Genomic DNA, 23,474 nt, shown 5'->3' on the forward strand with positions numbered 1-23,474 from the left:
GGGAGCACATACTGGTGCCTGGAGGCAAAAGCCTCCCCTGGCCCTGAAACAGCTCCCCAACACCTCCCCCAAATAAGGAGGCCACCCAAACATCCTGTCCTGCTGCTGGTGACACTCAAGAGCAGTGTTTCTCTTGGGAGTCCCAGGCACTTCCTGCTGTCGTATTCTGGGGGTGCAGCCTTTGAGCACAGGTGAGCCCGATGTGCCGTGAGCATGCCGAGTGCTGAGGTCTGGGCTCCCATTCCATCAGCTGGACCTGGCTTTGGACCTTGTGGAGGACAGAGCAGGTCCTTGGGCTTCTTTGGTCTGAAGCAGTCTTGGCCCATTTCCTGTCAGAGGGAGGATCCCATGGGGCCCACTAAGACCCTCACAGGGATTTGGGCTCAGTCCCAGCTAATGGTAAAAGAGGATGATGCTGTCCTTGAACTTCCACAGTAAGACCCACACGGGAGTGAGAACTGCTCCGTCAGGATAGGACACAGAAGCACCACCTTGTGACATGACCTCAGCATCTCCAGGACCCGACATGGGACCCAGGGATCTTCATCCTTTTCACTTCAGTTACCCTGAGACTCTGATATTTAAGTTTGATGGATCCATTACCAAGCAACAGCATTTTCCAGCAACATGCTTGTGGACCCCGATTCTCATAGAACCAACAGAAAAATGGCAACTGGTCAGCATGTCTGTGTGTCGTGCGACACCAAAGGAGATGGGCCTTCTGGCCTCCTCAAGGGAAAGAGGCGCGGGGCTGTCCCAGCCTAGGGACCTCCCGTTTCTTCCGTAAGCATTTCCAGGACAGAAGGCCTGGCGGCTCTTCAGATTTCCCTCTTCCATGAACAGAAGGGCAGATGCTCCCACCATGACTCGGTCTCCAGAGGTGGGAGTTGATGCCTGGCAGCAGGAGGGGACTAATCTGGATGGCTCAGCCAGGCCACCCCCAACCCTCCTCTTCCTTAGAGGTTCCTGCACCAGCCTGACCCTCCTAATCTGGCAGGGGGCTAGTAAGCCACTGCCGGCGGCCAGCTTGTCCTGCTTTGGGTTCGAGGCGAAGGCCAGAGCAAGGGCAGGCTGGATTTGTCTCAGCTCCAGGCTGTGAGGGTTCTTGCCTGCAATAAGATCAAACCCCCAAACCAAAGGAGCCCTCCACCATATCCCAGGAACTCCCCGAACTCCAGGCTCTGGAGAAATCAAGAAGCAAACAAGCCTGCTTTGGGAAGTGCTCACATGTATTTATTTCACAAGGGGGCAGATGGAGTGGGCTGATCACCAACAAGATGCCACCAAATGAGACATATGAACCCTAAACTGGACAACTACTGGGTTTGGTTCTGGGCAGGGCTTGGCCTTCGGGGACAGCATGAGGGAGAGGAATGGGAACTGGCAGAAGGATAGCCTTCTGTCTGGGCACCACACGGGCAAGGCTGAGCCACATCCTTCTGGCCAGATGTGTGGCCACCCCCACCCCCCAAGCTTCTCAGCAGCCTTGTCCTGATCCAGGTGAGCGATGAAGCGCAAGCCCAAAGCCATACTTCTACGTCTGCTCTACCACACACTCACACACACCCAGACGCACATGCCACGTGGCGTCACACATGCACACACGCACATGCAGCTGCACACGCCCTGCCACGCGCACCACACAGGCACACATACTCATACGCATGCACACACGTCCATATATTAACTCTGATTTATAAGTGCACCCTAACCAGAGGGCAATCGGAAAAAAAATTATTACTCTTCAGAGAGGAATCGACTGCCTTCTCCCCTGTCAGCCAGTAGAGCGTGGGCTGAAATGAGATGAGCACAGAGCAGACCCCAGGGTCCTGGCCCCCTTTGCTGTGCTGGCTCCAGTCCGGAAGCTCCAGTCCCCTCACTGTTCCCCCTGCAGCAGCCTCTGAGTCAGGGCTCCCTGTTCCCCTGGGGCAGGCGAAGCGGCACTTGGCCTGGCTCCAGCCTGGGTCCCTCACAGCTTAGCCTACTCTGTGTGCTCAGCCGATTCCTGTCTCAGACGCAGGCAAAAGAGCTGGCCCAGGAACACGGAAGCCTAGTCAATGCGCAGGCGACCATGGAAGTATCAGCTCCAGGCCATCCAGGGGTGGGACCAGAAAAATCCAGAGCTGTGGCCCCCAGAGCCACCTAATGGACAGGTTTTGGCTGGAGGCTGCCTTGGTTATGAATGGCCATCTGGGCAGAGGCAACCTCAGGGGAAACTGAGTCTCAGGGCCTCACTGTCTCCTCTGAGCAGGGAGAGCTAGGATGTGGCTAAGCTCCTCCCCCACTTTATTGAGGGCTGGGGTGGAATTCGAAGCTGCTGCTGTAAGAGATGAGAAAGAGGAGAGGGCCCTGCCAGTCCAGTCCTGATAGCGGGTGGGAAGGTGACGACGGAGATGAGGGTGCTTCAGTCCTTGGTGCCAGGTCCACATCTGGGCTGCAGAAGACACAGCACCTGGGTTCCCAGAGAAGGGTGGGGGAGGGGCGCTTTCCCAGGGTGCAGGAGCTGAGTGCCTGAGGTGGACACAGCGTCTTCATCTGGGCCCCTCCAGGCTGCCCTGGAGAAGCCCGAGTGCCCATGAGCACCTGCTGGCTCCCAGCTGTCTCTCCACCAGTGTATCTGGTCCATAGCACGGGCGGACCCTGCCCCGGGGGCCAGTCCCCGGGTCCCCAACTCCTCCCCACTACTTGATGGAATTCTTAATCGTCCACCTCTGTCCCGTGCAGCTGCGGAGGATGAGGTCAATGCCAGCCAGGCCACGGTTTTCCACCTCCAGGCAACGCCCGGTGCCCTTATTCATAATGGCTCCATTCTGGGTAAAAGGAGGCGAGGGAGGGAAGAAGAGAGGGAGAGGGAAAAAGAGAGAAAGAGAAAGAGACTTAACCACCTTAGTGCCCAGCACATGGCCTCTCATGGGAACAATCCTTGTACAGGGGAGTGATCACTGAGGCCTCCTCTGGAAATCGTCAAGTCAGACAATAAATAAGCTTCATCAAGTCTGAGTGGCTGAAGCAGGTGATAAGGATCGATGGGAAATGGTGTCAGAATGAGGAATTTCCAGGGATATTCGAGGTCTGATTTTCTTAACCTTACTGGCTATAGGTACTTAGCTGATTTCAGGAAAATGACCCCCCACACACTCCTCCCAAGATGTAGCAGAGCCAACCAAGCCTATCGCTGCTGCAGGGATCCGGAGGGCTGTCTCCCACGAAATCCCCCCCCAAATATACTCTGGGTCCAGGCGCCTGGCCCTGGGCTGGGAGACCTTCGGTGCACCGTGCTGGATACCCGTGGGGAAGCCGGATTGCCCTGTGATGCGTAGCATCCTCACCTGCTGTGGGGTACCAGCCCTGTCCATGGAGCACTCACCTGGATGAAGTTCCACCTCTTGTACAGGCTGCTCTTGACCTTGTCGCAGTCAAGCAGCTGGGGCAACCGACTCTTGGAGTTGTCTACCAAGCAGCGGGTGTCGGGGAGGAGCGTGGTGGTCCCCAGCGCTCCCAAGTGCAGAAAGCCTTCCTTGGTGTAGCGGGCCAGCTGGGAAGAGAGAGCAGAGTGGCAAGGGAGGAGGGTCAGGGGAGTAGGGGTGAGACCATGAAGGAAAACAGGGCTGAGGTCTGTAGGTCTCACCCAAGCCTCTGTTCACGCTGCAGCCCTGGCCACCGTCTCAGGACTGTCACACACCCACATCCCCAACTCACAGGGGAGCCCTGGCCAGGAAGCCCTCTGGTTTGCTAAGCCAGGATACTAATTCCCCTCATCCACTCTCTGATTTTTTTCTAAGCATGTCCTTGTCAATGTTCCAGGAGTCCAGCCTTCTGTCCAGCAACACAGGGAGCAGGAATAAGTAAGTGAAGGAGCAAGATAGCTGATTTCTAAAGCTTGGCTCTGCTTCCGGCTGGCTGGGCCGCCTTGAATAATTCACTTAACCTCTCTGAGCCTCCATTTCGTCCTCCTTTGTAATTGGGGATTAATGAAATCTACCCTGCTGCAAAGGACCCAAAGATGCTGTGTACACAAGAAGAAACAGAAATTATTAAAAAGCATTCAACCTCATAGGCTCTTAAATAAATAAAGTAGCAATGAGATACCACATTTTAAAAAAGAACTTACTCCTATTTTGTCAAGGTTAGCATAAGATGGGCTGGCAGGAGGGTAAATTACTACAACCTTGCAAAAAGGGGATTTCAAAATATACACTTTGTGCTTTTAAAATGTTCTCCTTTGACTCAATAAATCCACTTTTAGAAATGTATCCCAGGGAAATAATCAGAACCCTGAACAAAAGTATATGTATAGGGTGTTTACTGCAACATTATTTATAACATCCTAAATGTGCAACAGCACAGTCCTGGAATTGCTTTCTGCTCCATGTACTGCAAGGAGTGCTGGGTGATTGTGGGAAATTTCAAAAATAGCCACATCCTTCACTCTTCCTCCTGTACACCCTGGGTAATGTGACTCTGCAGCAATTTCTTTCATATCGGTGACTTGCTTTGGCCAACAGAATGAAGAAGATGTGAGGATGTGCCTATTCCTGAATTAGACCTTGCATACTTCCACTCTCCTGAAACCTTGCTGCCCCCACTGTAGTAAGCTCAGGATGGACTGCCAGAGGATGAGAGACAACCACCAGCCAAGGGGATGAGGTCATCAGAGGTCAGGTAGTCCTCAGCCAACCTGATAGCTGATAGGAGACTCGTGAATGAATCCTGTCAAGTTCAGCTGAACCTGGTCCAGATCACAGAATCATCCAGCTGGCCTATGAACTCATGAGAAATAATAAATGTAGATTGTTTCATGCCACTAAGTGTAGGATAGTTGTTATGCAGCAATAGATAACTGATATAGAGATGGTGTTGCCTGATTACCATTCCCCTAGCAGGGTTCCACTCTCCTGCCTGTCCACATTGTTTAAAACAGTATTTCAACTTTTGAAGAAGTGGATTCACTTGCCATTCACACTCCTTCAGGGGCAGGGACTGTGTCCAATTCATTTCATTCATTGTTAGGAGGGCAATCACAGACCAAGCACTCAAAAATGTGTTTGTGAATGAGCACATTGTAAATCTAGTAAACATCCTCATTAAAAAAAACAAATGAAGCCCCATCTACATTTAAACTCTACAAGCATGTTTTGAAGACTCCTCTGTGTGCCCAGCCTGGGACAGCCTTCTGGGTATATAAGGATGGGCTGTGTTCCCACTGAGATGGTTCCAGTGTAGGCTGGTGAGGGCAATGAGAGAGACTAGCATGATCCTCCTGTTTGTTCTTACAGTCTTAAGAGGTTACAAGAGTAGGAGTGATGACTATTGATATACAGGTTCCTATAAAAATAAAAAAGTAAAATGACCAGCTTGCAGGTAGCACAGGCATACTCTGCATCATTTCTAAGATTGTACACAAGGGTAAATAATGGAATTGTCGAACCAAGATGGCGGCATAAGGTATACACCTGTATGTGCTACCTCTCACAACCACACCAAAACTACAACTAAAAAAATTTTCCTACCACGGGAAAGCTGGCTGAGTAGAAGTTCTACAACTAGAAGGAAAGATAAAAGAGCATTGAGACCAGGTAGGATGATGTGCACTGGCGCGGAAAAGCAGAGGTACGGAGGCACGTGCGGAGAGGGCTGGTGACTGGGTGCACTGTTTTTTTCAATCTGAAAGGAGACACAAGATCCCGACTGCTCTGAACTCCAGTTTCTGGTGAGACTCTGGGGACCTAGACTCCTATGGGGAAAAGCGGGACTGTCTGCCATTGGGTCAGAAAGTGAGGGTGGCTTTCTTGCAGAGGTGCGCGCAGGAATCATTGTTTACTGCACTGGGGCGTGGGACATGGGGACGCGGAAACATGGAGATGCAGAGAGGGCTGACTGGCAGCCATTGCTGTTTGCCACGCCCTAGTGATTTCCTGAGACCCCGCCCCGCCCAATTTACAAACCCACCCAAACTGTGTGCAGCGGCTTTTGCATATGAATGGCTTGCCCTATCACAGCTTAATCTAACAAACTGCAGCTGGGTCAGCTCCAAAACTTCCAAACCCCAAGCAAAGAGGAGAAATCTGCAGATCTTGCTGTAGCTCCTGCTGGGTGGCCTCAGACAGTAGCTGACCTGCACATCCTTGGAGACCCAGGAGCCAGTGTACCTAGTGGTCAGTGTGAGATGACACCAGATTTCAACTCCTCACATCCATAAGTGACACACTCAAGAGGCAGACTCAGTGAGCACCAAAGCCCCACTGAAGCAAGTCCTGCTCCATAAGGGTGTCTCCAGCACAGCAGTTCTTCCATTATAGATACGGCGGGTCCTCACAGCCAATTGTCCTGGAGGTCAATTCCTCCCAGGGTACCAACAGCAATCAAGGCTTAACTACAACAAGACTGTGCACTCAGCCCACAAAGGGGTGCACCAAGAGTGTCCACTTCAGGGGATTGGGGAGGCTGAGCCACTGGGCCCTATAGGTCACCTACCACACAAAGCCACTCCATCAACACAGGGAAGCAGCCAAAATGCGGAGACAAAGAAACATGTCACGAATGACAGAAATGGAGGAAAGCAAACTACTGGATATAGAGTTCAAAACCACAGTTATAAGTTTACTCAAGAATCTTCTAGAAACCTCCAAGGAACTTAGTTAGATCTTTAAGGATCTTAATGAGAATGCCAAAAAAAATGGAAAAGGACCAATCAGAAATTAAGCATACACTGTCTGAAATAAAGAATAATATACAGAAATTCAACAGTAAACAAAAGGACCCCAAGAATCAAACCAAAGATTTGAAATGTGAGAAAGCAAAAAACACCCAACCAGAAAAACAAAAAGAAAAAAGAATCCAAAAATATGAAGATAGTGTAAGGAGCCTCTTGGACAATTTCAAGCGTACCAATATCCGAATTATGGGGGTGCTAGAAGAGAGAGAGCAAAATACTGAAAACCTATTAGAAGAAATAATGACAAAAAACTTTCCCTACCTGGTGAAAGAAATAGACTTACAAGTCCAGGAAGTCAGAGAACCCCAAACAAGAGGAATCCAAAGAGGACCACACCAAGACACATCATAATTAAAATGTCAAGGGCAAAAGACAAAGAGAGAATCTTGAAAGCAGCAAGAGAAAAACAGTTAGTTACCTACAAGGGAGTACCCATACAACTGTCAGCTGATTTCTCAACAGAAACTATGCAGGCCAGAAGGGAGTGGCAAGAAATATTCAAAGTGATGAACAGCAAGAACCTACAACCAAGATTACTCTACCCAGCAAAGCTATCATTTAGAATTGAAGGTCAGATAAAGAGCTTTACAGACAAGAAAAAGCTAAAGGAGTTCATCACCACCAAACTAGGATTACATGAAATGCTGAAGGGTATTCTTTAAGAAGAGGAAGGAGAAGAAAAAGGTAAAGATAAAAATTATGAACAACAAAATGACAACAAATACATATCTATCAACAAGTGAATCTAAAAATAAAGTGAATAAAAAATCTGATGAATAGAATAAACTGGTGAATAGAACAGAATCAGGGGCATAGAAAGGGAGTGTCCTGAAAATTCTCAGGGGGAAGGGGGTGTGAGGGGTGCGGGAAGAGATTGGACAAAAATCTTACACCTATGGATGAGGACAGTGGCGGGGGGGTAAAGGTATGGGGTGTGTGTGTGTGGGGGGGGATCAGGTGGAGGGGAGCTATGGAGGAAAGAAAGAGGAACATCTGTAATAATCTGAACAATAAAGATTTTAAAAAATAATGGAATTGTCACAAAACCCTGTGAAATAGGTGCTACTACTCACCCATTTTAAAGATGGGAAAACCAAGACATGAAGACTTCTGGTCACCTGTGACCCTGGTGTCTGTTGGGTCCCTAGAGATCCTATGATTGGTGGCCCTGGCCCAGCAGCTGAGCAGCAGAGGGGCCCCTCCCAGAGGACCCTCTCCTCCCCCCAAGAGCCTGGGCGTTTCTGGCCAGGGATGGAGCAAAAAAGCAGCTCTGCCCAGGGACATGAGTGCCTCTTCTCAGAGGATAAGATTCTCCTCGGGCGGCTCTAAGCTCCTGATAGACGCTGCTCAGAAACCCTCTGCTCTGATCCCCAAAGGGAAGCCTGCCTGGTCCCCCCGAAACAAGTGGCAGAGAGTTTATTGAGTGCCCTTGAGAGAGATGCAGTTAACATGTGCTTTAAACTCAAATTAATTCCAAATCAGAGTAATTGTTAGAGGCAAAATGATAAGAAAATCAGGAACTCTCCCCACCCCTCCTTAAACAATGTCTCTGAATATATTTAAATTCACCAAATGCAAAGTGATGAATGACAACAAGCTGCCTTTATGTTCAGGGGAAAGATATACACAGCTGCTTATTGAAATTATGAATCAATCTATTATCCAGCAGGCAAATGAGTAGCGCTAAGAACATTAATTAACTAAACGTATCTGTGACCCAGATGTTTAAAGAGTGACACTAAATGCTCCTGGGAGTTAGGGCATGAAACAAGGAGACCCAGGCTGCTGGGACATGCAAAGGCCACACACCAGCCCCAAGCCCTGCAGGCAGCAGGGTGGGCAGGGGGCTGAAGAGGCCTGTAGGGTTTCTGTCCTGGGGGAAGGCTGGTTCTCATACCGGAAGTACCAGGCCGTGTGTATAGGCTCTGCTGACCCCACCAATGGGCCAGGATCAGGGGAAGGATGCTGTGGTCTGAATGGACCATGGGGCTTAACAAGGCAGGAGGATGGTAAGCGCTGAGACCTGACATCCCTCTCCCCTTTCCCTCCACTCCTGGATTGAGAGTCTGCCTAGTCCACCGCCCCCCACTTCCCATCCCTACGCTCCCTCCTTAAACACCTCTGCTCCCTGTCCTCTGTAAGTCCAACAGGCTCTCCATCTCCAGGGCCTTGCTCCAGTTTCTCCCTGCCTGGAAATGCTTTTTATTGGCCTTCCTCTAGGACTTTCTGGCTTCAGAATTCCCAGACCTCAATGCAGGTCTCTCCATCCCACAATGTCTTTCTTCTCTAAAGCATTCTGTCATCTCACGTCAAGTCTTTGGCACAACACAGATCCATACGCTGGCTACTCGGGGTCCCTTGCATTTTCATATGAATTTTAGGATCAGCTTTTCCATTTCTGCAAGCAAGCCCGTTGAATTTTGATGGTGATTGGACTGAACCTACAGATTAGCTCAGAACTGCCATCTTCACAATGGTGGGTCTTGAACACGGGAGATCCTTTTATTTAGGTCTTTCATTCCTTTCAACCGTGTTTGGTTGTTTTTAGTGTACAAGTCTTACACTGCTTTGGTTACATGTATTCCTAAGTATTTTCTCTTTTGTGATGCTATTGTAATGGTACTGGGGTCTTCACTTTCTTTTCAGATGTTCATTGCCACCAGCGTATGCAGTGCTGTCTTCTGTGAACCACAGACCACCATCTGGTACCTCCTGGTCACCCAGAACTGCGGGCTTGGAAGATCCCCTTAGTTCCTGCCTCCACAGACCAGGGCCAAGTGCCGGCTGCCCGCACCCACTGCAGACCCATTCCTATTCCACTGTGTCTGGGCCTCACCCCTGCTCTCTCAGCTTTTCCTTCACCTCTTGTGACTCTCTGTCAGCCAATACCCCTCTCACCCCTTCAGGGTCTAGATTTTAAAAATGTGTCCCTCCTCCTCCATCCCTAGCCTGGTGTCCTGGGCCTTCACGGCCCTCAGGGGATCTCGTCCCCCACTTTGTTTGGAAGTTATGGCTCCTACCTCTCAAAACCTGACTTCCTTCACATTTCCTCACTTCCCTCTCCTCACTCTGCAGGCACCTTAAGTTATTATTTCTCCTGTCTCTTTCATTTCCTCGAAGCTACAAACATAACCAAATCTTTATGCCCCTCCAAATCCTCTCCAGTCAGTCACAGCTCTTATTACCTCCTAATTTTGTCCTTGGAGTTCCTCTCTCTAATTCCTCAGTGCCTTGCAATTTGGCTTCTACCACCACTACTCATGGCAATTGTCAATAAGATCCATTAATTATCAACTTCAATTGATTTTTCTTAGCCTTTATATTAGGCACCGAATGTGGGACAGATGCTGTGCTGGGTGCAGGTGATACACGTCTTCTCTCTACACCCATTCTCTTGGAGAGCCTGCCCTTCTTAGGGCTGTCATAGCACCTATATGGTAACTTTTTCTGATGGTGCCAACTTTCTGTCTCCAAACCAAACGTTCCCCTCAGTTCCAGATTTGTCTATCTAACTCCCCACTTGGCATACTACTTGGATGTCTAATAGCCATTTCAATTTACATGACCCAAACCAAATTCCTCCTTGCCTTGTCCCTTCCCCCTCACACGCGTCCAACATCTATCTGTGTCATCTTGATAACGACAACTCCATCCTTCCAGTTGTTTAGGTCGAACACTTTGTCTTCACCCTTTATTTGCCTCTTTCTATGACACACCACATTCAATCCGTTAGCAAAGCATATACAGATTTCACCTCCATTACGACCTCCCTGTTCCAAGCCACCTTAATCTCTCAAGTAGATTAGTCCAATGGTCTCCTAAAGTGTCTCCCAGCTCCCACCCTTGCCTCCCTTGGTCATTTTCAATATAGTATTCAGAATGATTGCTTTTAAAATATCGTATCCTTTAGAATTATATTACGTTAAATTGGAGTTAGGCCATGCCTTTCCTCTGCTCAACATCCTCCAGAAGTTTCCCATCTCACTCAGAATAAAAGTCCCAAATCCTTACTATGGATCACAAGGCCAACATAATAATAGCTCCCCGAGCTCAACTCCCACCACTCTGCCCCCTTGCTCACTCTATTCCAGCCACACCAGCCTCCTCGTTGGTCTGTTAATAGGACACCTTTGCTCCTGCTCAAAGCCTTTGCACTTGCTGCCCCTTCTCTCTTGAATGCTCTTCTCCCAGACACATGAAAGGGTCACTCCCTCACCTCTCCCAAGTTTCTGCCAAATGCCATCTTCTCGGTGCTTGTTTCTCTTGGCCATCTTATTTAAAACTTCACTTACACCACTTACTCCTTAGCCCCTCCCTTGCGTTATTTCCCCCCAAGAACATATTATCTTCTAATAGACTATATTTATTTTCCTTATTCATAGAGTTTGTCATCTGACTCCCTCCACTAGAATGTGAAAGGCATGAGGCAGAAGTTTTGTTTGTAGTTTTTGTTGTTGTTGTTCACAACCCTATCCCTAGCTCTTAGAAGTGTGCCTGGCACACAGGAGGTGCTCGATAAATTCTTATGGACATCATGAATGAACGGCACAGGACCTGCCGTCAAGGAGTTCACCCTTTTCTCAGGTAGGCAAGGAAGTAAAGAGGCAAGGATGACCTTGTGTGAAATAATGCTATGAAATATACTAAACATCTTTTTAGAACCAGAACAGGAGGGCCCCAGTCCAGAAGAGGGAGGGCAGAGTAGTCTTCCCAGAGGAGGGAGCAACAAGATGAGTAGGAGAAGGCAGACCAGACCAGACAAAGGCAAGAGAATGTTCAAAGGCCTGAAGACTGGTGGAAACGATGGAGTGTAACAGCTGTGACAGGGCAGAAGTAGAAAGGGGTGGGCACAGCGCAGAGGAGACTGCACCTGTAGGGACACATCATGCCCAGGGCTTGGGGCTTTATCATGAGGACCCATCTGAATGGTAGGAGGGCCACACTGGCTGCTGAGGGGAGAATGAACTGTGGTGGGGCCTGATGACAGCCCAGGGGCCGATGGAGGACTGAACAAAAGTGGTGACACTGAAGGAGGAGAGAACATGACAGATTTGCGAGGTGCATCCAAGTTAAGAATGACTCTATCTTCCTGGTGAGATTCATCATCATGAAATGACACACTTCATCTTTAATCATTCTTTGTGTGTGGAAGGCTACTTTGTTTGATATTAATGTAGTCACCCCAGCTTTCTGCTCTTTAGAATTGCCTGCCATTCCATTTTCCATCTTTTCACTTTCAAAGTTTCTCTCTCTTTGTATTCTAAATGTGCCTCTTGAAGATGGAATACTCCTGTAATTTAAAAAATGTAAGGTGACAATCTCTGTCTCTTAACCAGAAAGATTAGTTCATGTGCTTTTACTATGATTAATGATATATTTGGACTTATTTCTACTATCTTTCTTTGTACTTTCTGTGTGTCCAACCTTTTTTGTTTCCTTTTTCTCCTCTATTTGCCTTTGTTTGTATTAGTTGTGTTTTTGGGTTATTTGTTGAAATGGTATCATATTTCATTGTTTCCCTCTACAAATTTGGAAATTATATGTCATTTCTATTTTTTATTGTTCACTCTTGAAATGTAGCCATTAACAACTTAGTAAAATGTAAAGTTATTCAATATCTTAACATCTACTTCCAATCAATAAAATTCAAGGACATTAGCATATGAAATCTGATCATCTCTTTCTAACTGTTCAGTCTTTTGGATATATTTCCACAGAGGAACAAATAGACACCATTCTTATTATTTTATGTAAGAAATATTTGTTTAGATCTACTTATATGTTTATAAATTTCTTTATTTGGAGTTAATTCTTGCTTCAAGACATTCTTCTGGGCTCATCTTCCTTCTTGAAGTACATTCCTTAGAAGTTCCTTTGGTGATTGTCTGTCATGGTAAATCCACTCAGATTTTGTTGATGTGAAAATGTCTTGGGGTGATTTGTTACTCAGCAAAAGCTAATGGATACAAAGCTTTTGTGCACCTAAAAAAGTTGTTAGGTTGGATTTGTTGTAGATGATCTAGAATCTAGTTATACAGTACTGGGGAGACTCTTCAAAGTGTCTAACCTGCTCTATTGTTGAGAGTTATCTCATCATCTGTCTATATACTCACATACAAAATTATGGCCAAGCCACTCTCTATGGAATTTGTCATTCCAGTATGATGCTCACTGTTGCCAAAGTAATCCTGAAGCATGTGCTGCTGAGGGGCCAATGGGTGAAGCTTTCTCCTCTGAGTTGGTGACTGCCTGGAACTTGCTGACTCATTCTTCCAGTTAGGGTCAACAGACCACTGGCTCCCATAATCCTGATCTCTCCCAGGCTCTAGGTTTGTAAACTTGAATCACCTTTGCTGTCTCCCTCTGCCTCATCAATAATGTTAAAAGTCTTACAATTTCTGCCTCCGTAGGTCTCTTTTACATATTTCTTCCTAATAGCCTGACCTGGTGGCACCTGACCTGCAGCAGTAGCTTTGTAACTGGTCTGCCTACCTCCAGAACTTCCCAGTTCCCATCTGTCCTAATCCTGCAGGTTCAAATCATAGCATCCCTTCATTCAGCCTTCATTGCTCCCACTGCCCACTGAATTAAGAGTAAAATTTTTACCATGACATTGCACTACAGGGCTGCAGCTTACGTTTTCAAGCTTAACTCTTAGATTCTTGGCTTAGCCTGACAGATGACAAGATTTCTCAAAAACAGCCAGTAGTCTTCCCTATCTGGAAGATATCCCCACCCTACCCCGACCATTTCTACTGGTCCACAAAGCCCCCACCCAGATGTGATCTCTTCAACTTACACAATTGTGTATTTTATGAATGTGTCTTTCCTTGCTACAGGTTTTCATTGTGGTTGTTTTAGGACATCAGTATCCTACCCTTTTTTATACAGCATAAGGACCAAGAAAATTATCTTGGAAAAAGCAAATGTTGTATAAATGTCTTTTGAATTGAATGGGATTATTCTACGTTTGGCCGCTGGGGCCGGGAGGAGAAATGAACGTCATTATCCACAACACTAAGGCATTAGGGAGAAAACCTCTGAGCTCAAATACAGTTAATTCTCATTTAGGCGAGAAAAAAAACACACCAATTTTTCTATTTGAGATGATCTAAGAGGCACACACAAGTATTAACCCAGATTTAACAGCCTTGAGGGAAAACTAAAACATTCCGGGTATGGCCAGATAAACAAGAACCAGCCAAATAATTGTGGAATGACTCTGGAACACAGAAAATCCATCGGAATGTCAATAAAAGCCTGGCTTGCAATTGCTTTCACATTAAGGGTCTTTCTCATCACTTTAAAACCAGGCCTAGTCAGTGTAGAAAACCATGCCTAAAGGAGGAATGTAGTTCACCCAGCTTCTCCTCAGCAGGCAGAGACGTGGTTCCATTGATTCAAGCCTGCTTTGGGATGGATTTCTTTGTTGCTTGACTGAATGGTTTCTTGTAACTACACATGTGCGTGTATATTCTCAAAAACAGCCTTTCTCCACCACTGTCTGGGGCATGCCAGATTCCAAACTGAATACAGAAAAAATGTCTCCATCGTGTATCTCAGAGTGATAAAGTGGTGGCTGCCTGGGAATGGGGGCGTTAGAGAAAAGGGGCAGGAGCAATCTTTGTTGTGTGAGTGGGGCAGCGGCTGGGGCGGGGGGGGGGGGGGGGCGGAGAGGGGCGGGGGGGGATGGGAATGTTTTGTGTTTTGACTGGGAAGGCAGTTCCCAGATGTATATACTTAATAAAATGCATCAAACTTATACTTCAAATAGATGCACTTTATTGCATTTACCTTATAAATCAATAAGGTTAATTAAAATATATATCTGGGAGCTTAGAGGACACGTTAGAGAACCAGCTGTTTTTTTGCAGAGTCAACCTGGAGGTGGGATGGTCCCAAGGGCCTCCCTCCTCAGTCTTCTCCCTTCTGTCACTCATCACTCATCATGCTGGATTAAAGCATGGTGGTTCCAGAAAATGCACGTGCTACTTAGAATGAATGGGGAGACATATTTGTGCCACAAAATCTTGGGTCAGTTTTCCTGCAGAGACAGGAGCAGGAGGGGGTGGATCAGGGTGAGTGCCAATGGCGGTGGGAGGGAGCAGGGTCTGGCCCACATAGGTTTATGGAGAGAGCGGGGACTTCTTGGAGAGGGGTCTTAAATGGGAGGAAGAGAGAGGAAGGAAAAGGGAGAGAGAGAGATAGAAACATCAATGATGAGAGAGAATCAAGGATCGGGTGCCTTCTCACGCCCCCTACTGGGGATCCAGCCTGTAATCCTGGGTATGTGCCCTGACCAGGAATCAAACCATGACCTCCTGGTTCATAGGTCAACGCTCAACCACTGAGCCATGTCAGCTGGGCAAGACTCTATTTTCAATAAACAAATGCACTTCTTTCTGACCTCTGTGTGTGAAATAGAAGGTAAGGTTGCATCCCAGGTACAGTGTGGAAGTGCTGCAAATACTTTGCTCCCTATTACACTATCTTAGTTAAAACTGCCTCACTTACCCATTTTGCCAGCTGAAGCAGCATCCTGGGTTTTGTGCTGCATCATCAAAGGGGCAGAATAAGATGTGGCTCAGGACTTGGGACTCTGAAGCAGCTTGTGAAATCCAAGCTCTGCCACTTGATGGCATTATGACCCTGGGCCAGTTACACTAGCCCTAAGGGACTTGTTTCCTCATCTTCGAAATGGGGCTAATTATCGGATTTGCCCCACAGGGTAGTTATGGAATTAAATGAATGGGTGAGAAGAGGGCGTGGCACATAGCAAGCCCTGTATATGTGCTATTCTTATTTCCCTGACCTTGTGCTCCAGTGGAGGGCGGGCCTCGCTTCCGCCTCCCTGCAGACTTCTGCTCTTGCCTACTGGCTCCCTGTGGCCACAGGTGGCATTTCCTATCCCTAGCTCCTTTCGGCACTCAGCTACTCTAGGCTTCCTGTCCTCTCCCAGAGCCATTGGTCCCCAAGGACAGGGGTTGCTGGCCCAAGCGCTTCAGCAATGCTGCTGAGCAGCCAGTACCCGAGGCAGCTATCCAGCCCATCAGGCTCTTTGGGCTGGGACAATGGGTTTCCTGTGTTGAACCCTTGACCCAGGGGAGGCGGGGGGGCTGCCTTGCTCTGCTCCTGCCCTTCTTCCTTCCCCCTCTTTACTTCCCTGGTTTGACCCAGAACCCACATGCTCTGGCCTGGATCGGGCAGATTCCTGGAAGGCTGGGGCCTTGCATTGGACTGGTGTCAGCTCTGTGTCCCCAATGCCACCCAGTTGCGCCAGGTCCTTAGCTTTCATGGTGTCTCATCTCTGGCTCCTGCCCCTCCCTCACACCTCCGCAGTGGGGGCAGAAGGGCTGTGCCTGTTTTCTGCTCCTGGCTTGTTCCCGAGGAGTCCCAGGCCAATCATCGACTTGATCAGCCTCGACCACTGGCATTCAGAGCCTTCACAGAGGAGTCAGACGTGGGCCTGGGTATGACGCTCATGTGTGAGAGCCGAGGGGAAGGTGCTCTGAAACGGAACCTGCCCTGAGACTCAGGTCCAGGTGTCCAAGGACACCACACAGCCTTACTCTCCAGGCCTTGGTCTGGGTCTGTTCATTTGCATAATGTTATTTGACCAATGACAATGACCCTAAAAAGGTGGGGGCATGTCTCCACGGAAGAGACTCTATTTTTCACTCCTGATTCTAGAAGCCAAAACTCCCACTGGCACAGTGGCTTTACTCTCATTTTGTGGACCCCTCCTGCTGGACTGGTCCTCTCACGCTGTGTCTCCCACTTGAGCTCAGGGGCCCATCCTGGAGCTGGTGCCAGGCTGTGGCCACTCTGGGCTCAGCTCATGGCCACAACACAGGCCTGGCCAAAGCAGCAGGCCCATCCTGCCAGCAGCTGATACACCATTTGTGACTCCTCATTGAGCACTAAACATCTGTAGATGGCCCACCATGTGCCCAGCCTCCTCAGTCAGAGAGAACATGTCCCTGGGATTTGGGGCCTTCAGCATTGTAAATTGTGCCAAGTGGGCTAAAAATTGTGGTTCTCAGAGGGGTGAATCTGGGCTGGCAGGTCAACCGATTCCTATATTTCTGTCAAGATAAATTCACATATTTCTCTCAGAAAAAAAGAGAAAGTCTTAAATTTCTGCTCCCATATCCCATAATTTGACCCAGGGGAAATTTAGTTTTGCTCAAATTAAGACTACAGAACATCTACTTTCCAAGCATTAATCCTCAGTGTTCTCTACACTTTCCACTAATGTTTTAGGAATGTAATTAGTTCCTTTCTGTTTAGTTTTCCACTTCCTTTCACTCTGTCTTAATGGTGCTTTCCAGTTCTGGCCCCCGCTGCCACCCACCTGTCTTCTCTCTTCCCCTGAAAGTCAAGCTTCCAGAGCGTTCTCTCCATCATGCCTCTGCCTCCCCACCTCCCTTCCTTCCCTGCACCCACTCCAGTCTGGCTTCCACGCCACACTCCACGGAGAGGCCTCCCTCCCTCGGTTTCTTTGTTGCTACATCTAACACGCAGCGTGGTCTACCTTACTCTAGGCAGCAACATTTGATGCTACTGTTCCTTGGTTGTTGTGACCATCTTTCTTGTGTGAACTGCTCTGGCTCTGTTGCCCACTAAACATGGAGATGCCCTAAGGCAAGCATGTCAAACTCACAGCCGGCAGGCCGCATGCCTTGTTTCCCTAGGGTCTTTCCTAGGACTGTTGCTCTGATGTCCCTCAGTACACACCCCGGAGCCCCATCTGTCCTCAGCACTGGGTTGGAATGTTCGGCTGCCTGGAGGACATCACCACTGGGATTCTCAAAGCCCACTCTCCCCAAAACTCACATTTCCCCAAACAGAACTCATCTTCCTCCCCCGAAACCTTGGTAAGTCCATGGCCAAACCGACCATTTACATGGAGGATACTGAGATTGAGCTGACAAGGACCCATTCTTGTGCATGAATCCTTCCTGAAAGGGTTTATTGAGATTCACCTTCAAGATGTGGCTGGTTGACCTTCAGTCTCCATGGAGGGCACAGACTCAGGCTCTGCAGGAATTTCACAGACATGAACCCAGCCTTTGGGAAGCAGTATCAGGCAGTCAAGATGATTGATAGGCATCCCCTGAAAGCAGGACCCATCGTCTATGACACTCAACCCCCTGAAGCTACAGGAGGAAGCCATAAGGAGGCCACACAAGCAACCTCAGTGTGTACATGGCACCTCAGTGATCGCCAGGTGGGTGAGATTCCAGCATGATTTCTGATCCATGGCACTTTACACAAACCCTAGCACCTGAGCCAGGCAGGTGGTAAGATGAGGACAGTCTAAGACATTCTGCTCCCCACATCTGGCCTTCCTCTGGCCTCCTCCTGTGGGAACCCAGACTCCTGAGGCCCCGACATCGGTACCAGTGGCCCCAACTCCACTAGCCCTAAACTCTTCCAGATCTACCTTTAATTCTGTTTGGTCATGATCTCAGATGTCCTCCATTCCAAACAAGGAACATATTCCCAAATAATCATTCAGTGGACACCACTGAGCCAAAGAAAAATCAAAACTCTGAAGTAAATGACCAACTAACATTTTGCACTAACTCTGTAGTGCTGAAGCCCTAAACGCCTTTTTCACCAGCAGCCTTCTCCTCCCCCTTCACGTCCTTCAGAAGCAGTGGTATTGTTTCTTTATTGATGCTGTGATATAAAAAACAACCTAAAAAACAAAACCCCAAGATGTTTCTTAAAACAAAACAAAAAATGACTAAAGCAAGCCTCCAAAACACTAACAGAGGTTTCAGAGTGATAGGATTATGGGTGATTTAAATTTGTATGTTTATAAACTCCCTGTAATGCTGCTGTATCTTGAGTAAAAAAGAAAAAGATAAGCAGTGACTTTTTTGAATTTGACAGCTCTGGGCAAGGTAGGAATGTTCAGTTGATAATGTGGCCACCACCACGTTGTTCAGTCTAGGTTCCTTATTTCAAGCCCAACATTAACACAAAACCTGCCTGGATATCTCTGTGTGTATGGAGAGAAAAGTCAACTAACATTCTAAAGAGATATAAAACTTTTAACTAATAACTTCTACTGGAAAACAATTTGTGATTGTAGTTCAGATTTTCTGGAAAGAATAGTTCATCAACCCATTCTGGCAAGAAAGAATGTACAGTAATTCCTCCTTAACCCGGAGTGCTCCTTGAGCAAGGTCAACGGTGCGTGCGTTCACTTCTGTATGCCTCTTAGGAAATGGAGTTCGCCAGCTCCCTGTGTGTGGACTTTGAGACCCACTTTCAGGCATAATTAGAAAGAGGGAATCGGAAACAGGAACTTGAAAAGGGAAGCAAAGCAGATGGTGGAGACAGAGGCTCGGGTCCCCCATAGACTTCCCCACAGCCCCAGGAAGCAGAAAGGCTACCCCTGCTCTCCACGGAAGTCTGCAAAGAGGGCGGGCATCAGGGAGGCGCATGTGGGCTGGATGGAGGCAGGGCCCAGGAGGCAGGAACTAACAACCCTGAAATAACAAAATCAGAAACATTTAGGATATTTTTATAAAAGATGAGGCAGAGAAACAAGAAAAAAAAGGCTCTTAAATATTCCCACGCTCTGCGACAAGGCAAAATGAATTTATGAGTGCCTCACTGGAATGCAGGGGGTGGGGTCGGCTTTTAAATATTGCATAAGAGATAGGGAATGGAACTGAGCAGCAGAGAAACTCCGCCGTGTCTCCCACAGCAAGGTGTCTTCTGCCCTGTTTTCCTCTCTCTCTCTTTGGTGTATGTGGCCAGTTTTCCTAACATAAAAAGTCCCTGCCCTCACGCCTCCAACCCTGTTGGCCCTGCTTTGACCTCAGGGTGCTTTCCAGAAATCGGAAGGAATTACTGGGTTTGTTTCCTACTAAATGTGAGAAGCCCTTGCCCAGAATCATGGGCTTGTTTTATGGGGCAAAGCCATGGGGGGGGGAGGGGTGTTAACGTCAATGTGCTCTCAATGGCTCCATCCCCTGAGCCCCAATGCCTACATGACTTTGTTTGGAAGCTACGAGGCTGCTGGATGTCATTAGCTTCTGTGTTTCCAAGCGCCTTCCACATGCTAACAGCGCCAGAGCCTGCCACTCCAGCGGGGAACTGTGCCTCACTTGGCACATGCATCATTGTGACAAGGCTGGGGATGATGTGTCGCTGAAGGGATGAAGCCATCAGAGAGTAAGTCCAAGATCAGATTAAATTTAATTATGGGATGGAAGAATTCTCATCTGTCATTCTGGTGATGAATTAACTGTGAGGGGAGGGTTGTGAGCTTCTCAGAAAAGAGGGAGAGGAAGAATAAAATGTTATTGACAGAAGGACAAACAGAAGGGACCCGTGGTGCCCTCCCTGGAGCCCAGAAAATCAGAAAGGTCCTTGGCACAGAGCCTGACAGCCCTCAATTCCTCCCCACGGTGCACACCTTGTCTTAAGAATGCCCCACTACAGAGTAGCTGTTTCAAAGTTCTCCCAGAAGTCCCTAGGGCCACACCACTTGGACCCTGTGCTGGTCATGCCCTGTCCACGCATGGGCAGCTGGAGAGTTATGGTCCTCACCCAGGAGGAGCCTGCATCGCGGACATTCTATGTTTGTATATGGGCAGCATTTATGTGGGGTCCCGTGCACACTCCCAGTGAAGCGAGCCCCAGACCTGATGTGTGTAAAGCACCTGGGGCAGAGGCAGGATTCACTCCAAAGCGGGCAGAGAATGGAGGCGGGGAGGGGCAGAACTGCTCTATGTCTTGACTGTGGTGGGGTTACTTGACCACATGTTTGTCAAAACTCAAAACTATACATTAGAAAGAGTGAGCCCTGGCCAGTTGCTCAGTGGTTAGAGTATTGGCCTGCAGACCAAAGGGTCATGGGCTCAATTCCTGGTCAAGGGCATGTACCTTGGTTGTAGGCTCAATCCCTGGCCCTGGTCTGGGTGTGAAATGGAGGCAACCAATTGATGTGTCTCCTCTCTCTCTCTCTCTCTCTCTCTCTCTCTCTCTCTCTCTCTCCCTCTCTCTCTTTCTCTCTCTCTCTCTCTCTCTCTCTCTCTCTCTCTCTCTCTCTCTCTCCTCTTCTGTCCTCTCCTCTTCGCTCCCCTCCATTCTCTCTAAAAAGTTAATGCAAAAAAATATCCTCCAGTGATGATTTTAAAAAAAGTGAATTTTACCTTAAAAACTCAATTATATAAAAACTGAAATAGTATTATGAATTTAAAAAGTTAAGCTGGAACACTAAGCATAACCTGGACCTGCCCTGGACAAAGAGAGACATACCTTCACTACTATCTGTCTAACACACAATTTTGCACATAACAGATGATCAATAATTATGTCGATTGGGAAAAAGGCACTTGGAGATGAGTGTTAACATGCAGATTCCTAGGCCCCACTTTCTGTGTGTTTGGGGCAGGACTCAGGGATCAGCATTTATCAGGAGTTCCTGGTGGCCAGCAGTACCGTGGACCACACCTGAGATGTTGGGTGGGAAGCCCTAGGTCTCTCAGTACTATTCTCCCTGTTGACCACCCTCAATCACTTGCCACAGCCAATTGCCTGATTGTCCATCAAACATGCAGTATGCACCTCCCACCTCCTCTCCTTTGCTCTGACATTCCACTTGCCTAGCATTGGCTCTATGCTTGCTCAGCTCTTTCTACCATGGCCGGCTATGGGCTAGAGAACATTTGGGGGATCGAGGACTGGAGACATGCTCCCCAGATGGCACAGCAAAGTGCCCAAGTTCAGGAGTCACACAGCTTTAGTTTGAAGAGTGGGATGGAACACACTACATGAGTCTCTCATCAGTAAAGAGGGCAGTCACTACCTACGTGACTGCACTGAATGCATCACTAAAATAGAAATGGGTTTATCAGCAGCAGCATTTTGGTTCCCTGCCTCAGCCCAGCCAGGCCTCTGGCCTGAGTGCTCAGAGCTGTCTGTAGGCAGGCCCCGACCTGTGGCTCTGGACCTCACTGCACCTGTTACAGGGCGGGGCCCTCGGGCAAACAGCTCAGCTTAGAGCAGCCCCAGAGCTGTCGGAAGTGGTAAGGGGTCAGTAAGATGCTCCATGCCCCCGAGCCCCTCAGGGCAGCACTGCCCACCTCTTTCTCTCAATTTGACCTTTGCCACCAAGGGAAATCAGGAGCAGTGGATGGGGAGGGTAAGGGGGTCGGCTGAGAGAGAACACAGGGAGGGGCTGCCAAGAAGGCCATTCCCATGGCCTTTACCCCTGTTGGGCGACCTTGGCTGCTCCAGCTTGGGGACCCACCCGACCTGGGCCCAGGATGGCAGCAGCCTGGAGCAGGGTGAGGGGCTGTCGCATCCTTGAACAAGACTCTGCTGTAATGGGGTCAAGCTAACACCAAAGGCTGCTGCTGTGTCCTTGATATCCTATTTTTAAATGAAGGTTAGGCTCAAAAAAGAAATGAATGTGTGTCTAATCCAAATTAGTAACCAGACCAAACCAAGGCTGGTCATAGCTCACTGGCATACACTCGCCAGCGAACAGGCTCTCTGAATGGCTGGGAACCATTTCCATCTTGTTGACAAACACATGTTACCAGACAGGAAATTACCCTCCTCAGTGCCTATTTTATCTCTGTTTAATTGCTGTTTGACAATAAATTACAACAGAGTCCATTAATTAAGCTAACAATGTCCATGGAACACCAATTCCTTCTTCTGGGAGTTGCCTTATTACAGAGCTTTGAATTAGTCTCCATTAACCCACAGCACTTTATGAAGCAGTTTAAAAAGATGCCAACACACGTGACTGGTGGGGAATGACTCCTGGTGTAGAGGGAGCTGTTAGGAGGAAGGGGAGAAACCTTGACGAGCCAGGGGAGGGGCAGCCTGGCGGCCGGAGGGTAGTTCCGAGAGTGCTCTCTAATTCTGAACACGTCGTAGAGCAAAACACACCATTAGACTTACTTTACTGGTAAAGTATTGCCTGGCCGGCATGGCTCAGTGGTTGAGCATCGACCTATGAACCAGGAGGTCACAGTTCGATTCCCGGTCAGGGCACATGCCAGGGTTGTGGGGTGTGCAGGAGGTGGCTAATCAATGATTCTCTCACATCATTGATGTTTCTCTCTCTCCCTTCCTCTCTGAAATCAATACAAATATATTTTAAAAAAGCAGTTGATGGAAGACATCCATGGCCGACTTACATGCAGCCTAGAACTGGAGGCAGCAACGAGCAGCCTAATTTGGTCTGCCAGTCCATAATCAGCTACATGGCAAGAGCATCCATCTCTCTCTGGACTCCTCCGGGTCTCTGTGCCCAGTCTAAACATATCATTCCCCAAGGTGAGCCCTTCAGTGACTCTCCATTGCCCTCAGGGTCAAGTCCCAGCAACCCTGGCATCATCTGGGAACTTGTTAGAAATACAAAACCTCAGGCCCTACCCTAACCTCCTAACTCAGAAACTCTGGGGGTGGGGCCCAGTAGTGGGTGCTTTCACAAGCCTTCCAGGTGATTCCCCGGCACAGTGACGTGTGGGCACCTGTGCTGTGGAGCATTATCAGGCCACGGCAGATCTGCCTCTCCATCTCCCTTCTCTCAGCACTTCTTTCCCTCTTGCATTCTAAGCTCCGGGCAAAGAGGGCACCTCTGTCTCCCAGCACCCAGCACCCTGAGCTATCTTGCTCCTTCCACACTTACTATGCTGTAGGTTTCCTGCCTCTTTACTAGTCTCTCCCCCTCAAGTGTAAACCACTTGAGAACAGGGTGGCTATCTTATCAGCTACC

At 48.4% G+C, this 23,474-nt stretch overlaps 1 protein-coding gene across 2 annotated transcripts in view; it reads right to left on the minus strand.

Moving 5' to 3' along the window:
- Nucleotides 1-1,095: 1,095 nt before the first annotated feature.
- The window catches only part of GALNT17 (polypeptide N-acetylgalactosaminyltransferase 17), a 415,865-nt gene continuing 393,486 nt past the window's right edge, over nt 1,096-23,474 (minus strand). The window contains exons 11-12 of one of the 2 annotated variants that reach the window (XM_079796078.1): nt 3,368-3,535; nt 1,096-2,810 (exon numbers count right to left, since the gene is read on the minus strand). In XM_079796078.1, the coding sequence (XP_079652204.1) occupies nt 2,682-2,810; nt 3,368-3,535 (297 nt within the window). In that variant the 3' untranslated portion in view covers nt 1,096-2,681. The remainder of the gene's footprint in view (nt 2,811-3,367; nt 3,536-23,474) is intronic. The other variant, XM_079796079.1, reaches the window with a different exon arrangement.

The sequence above is a fragment of the Cnephaeus nilssonii genome (assembly GCF_951640355.1).
Source record: "Cnephaeus nilssonii genome assembly, chromosome: 2".
NCBI classification, from domain to species: Eukaryota; Metazoa; Chordata; class Mammalia; order Chiroptera; family Vespertilionidae; genus Cnephaeus; species Cnephaeus nilssonii.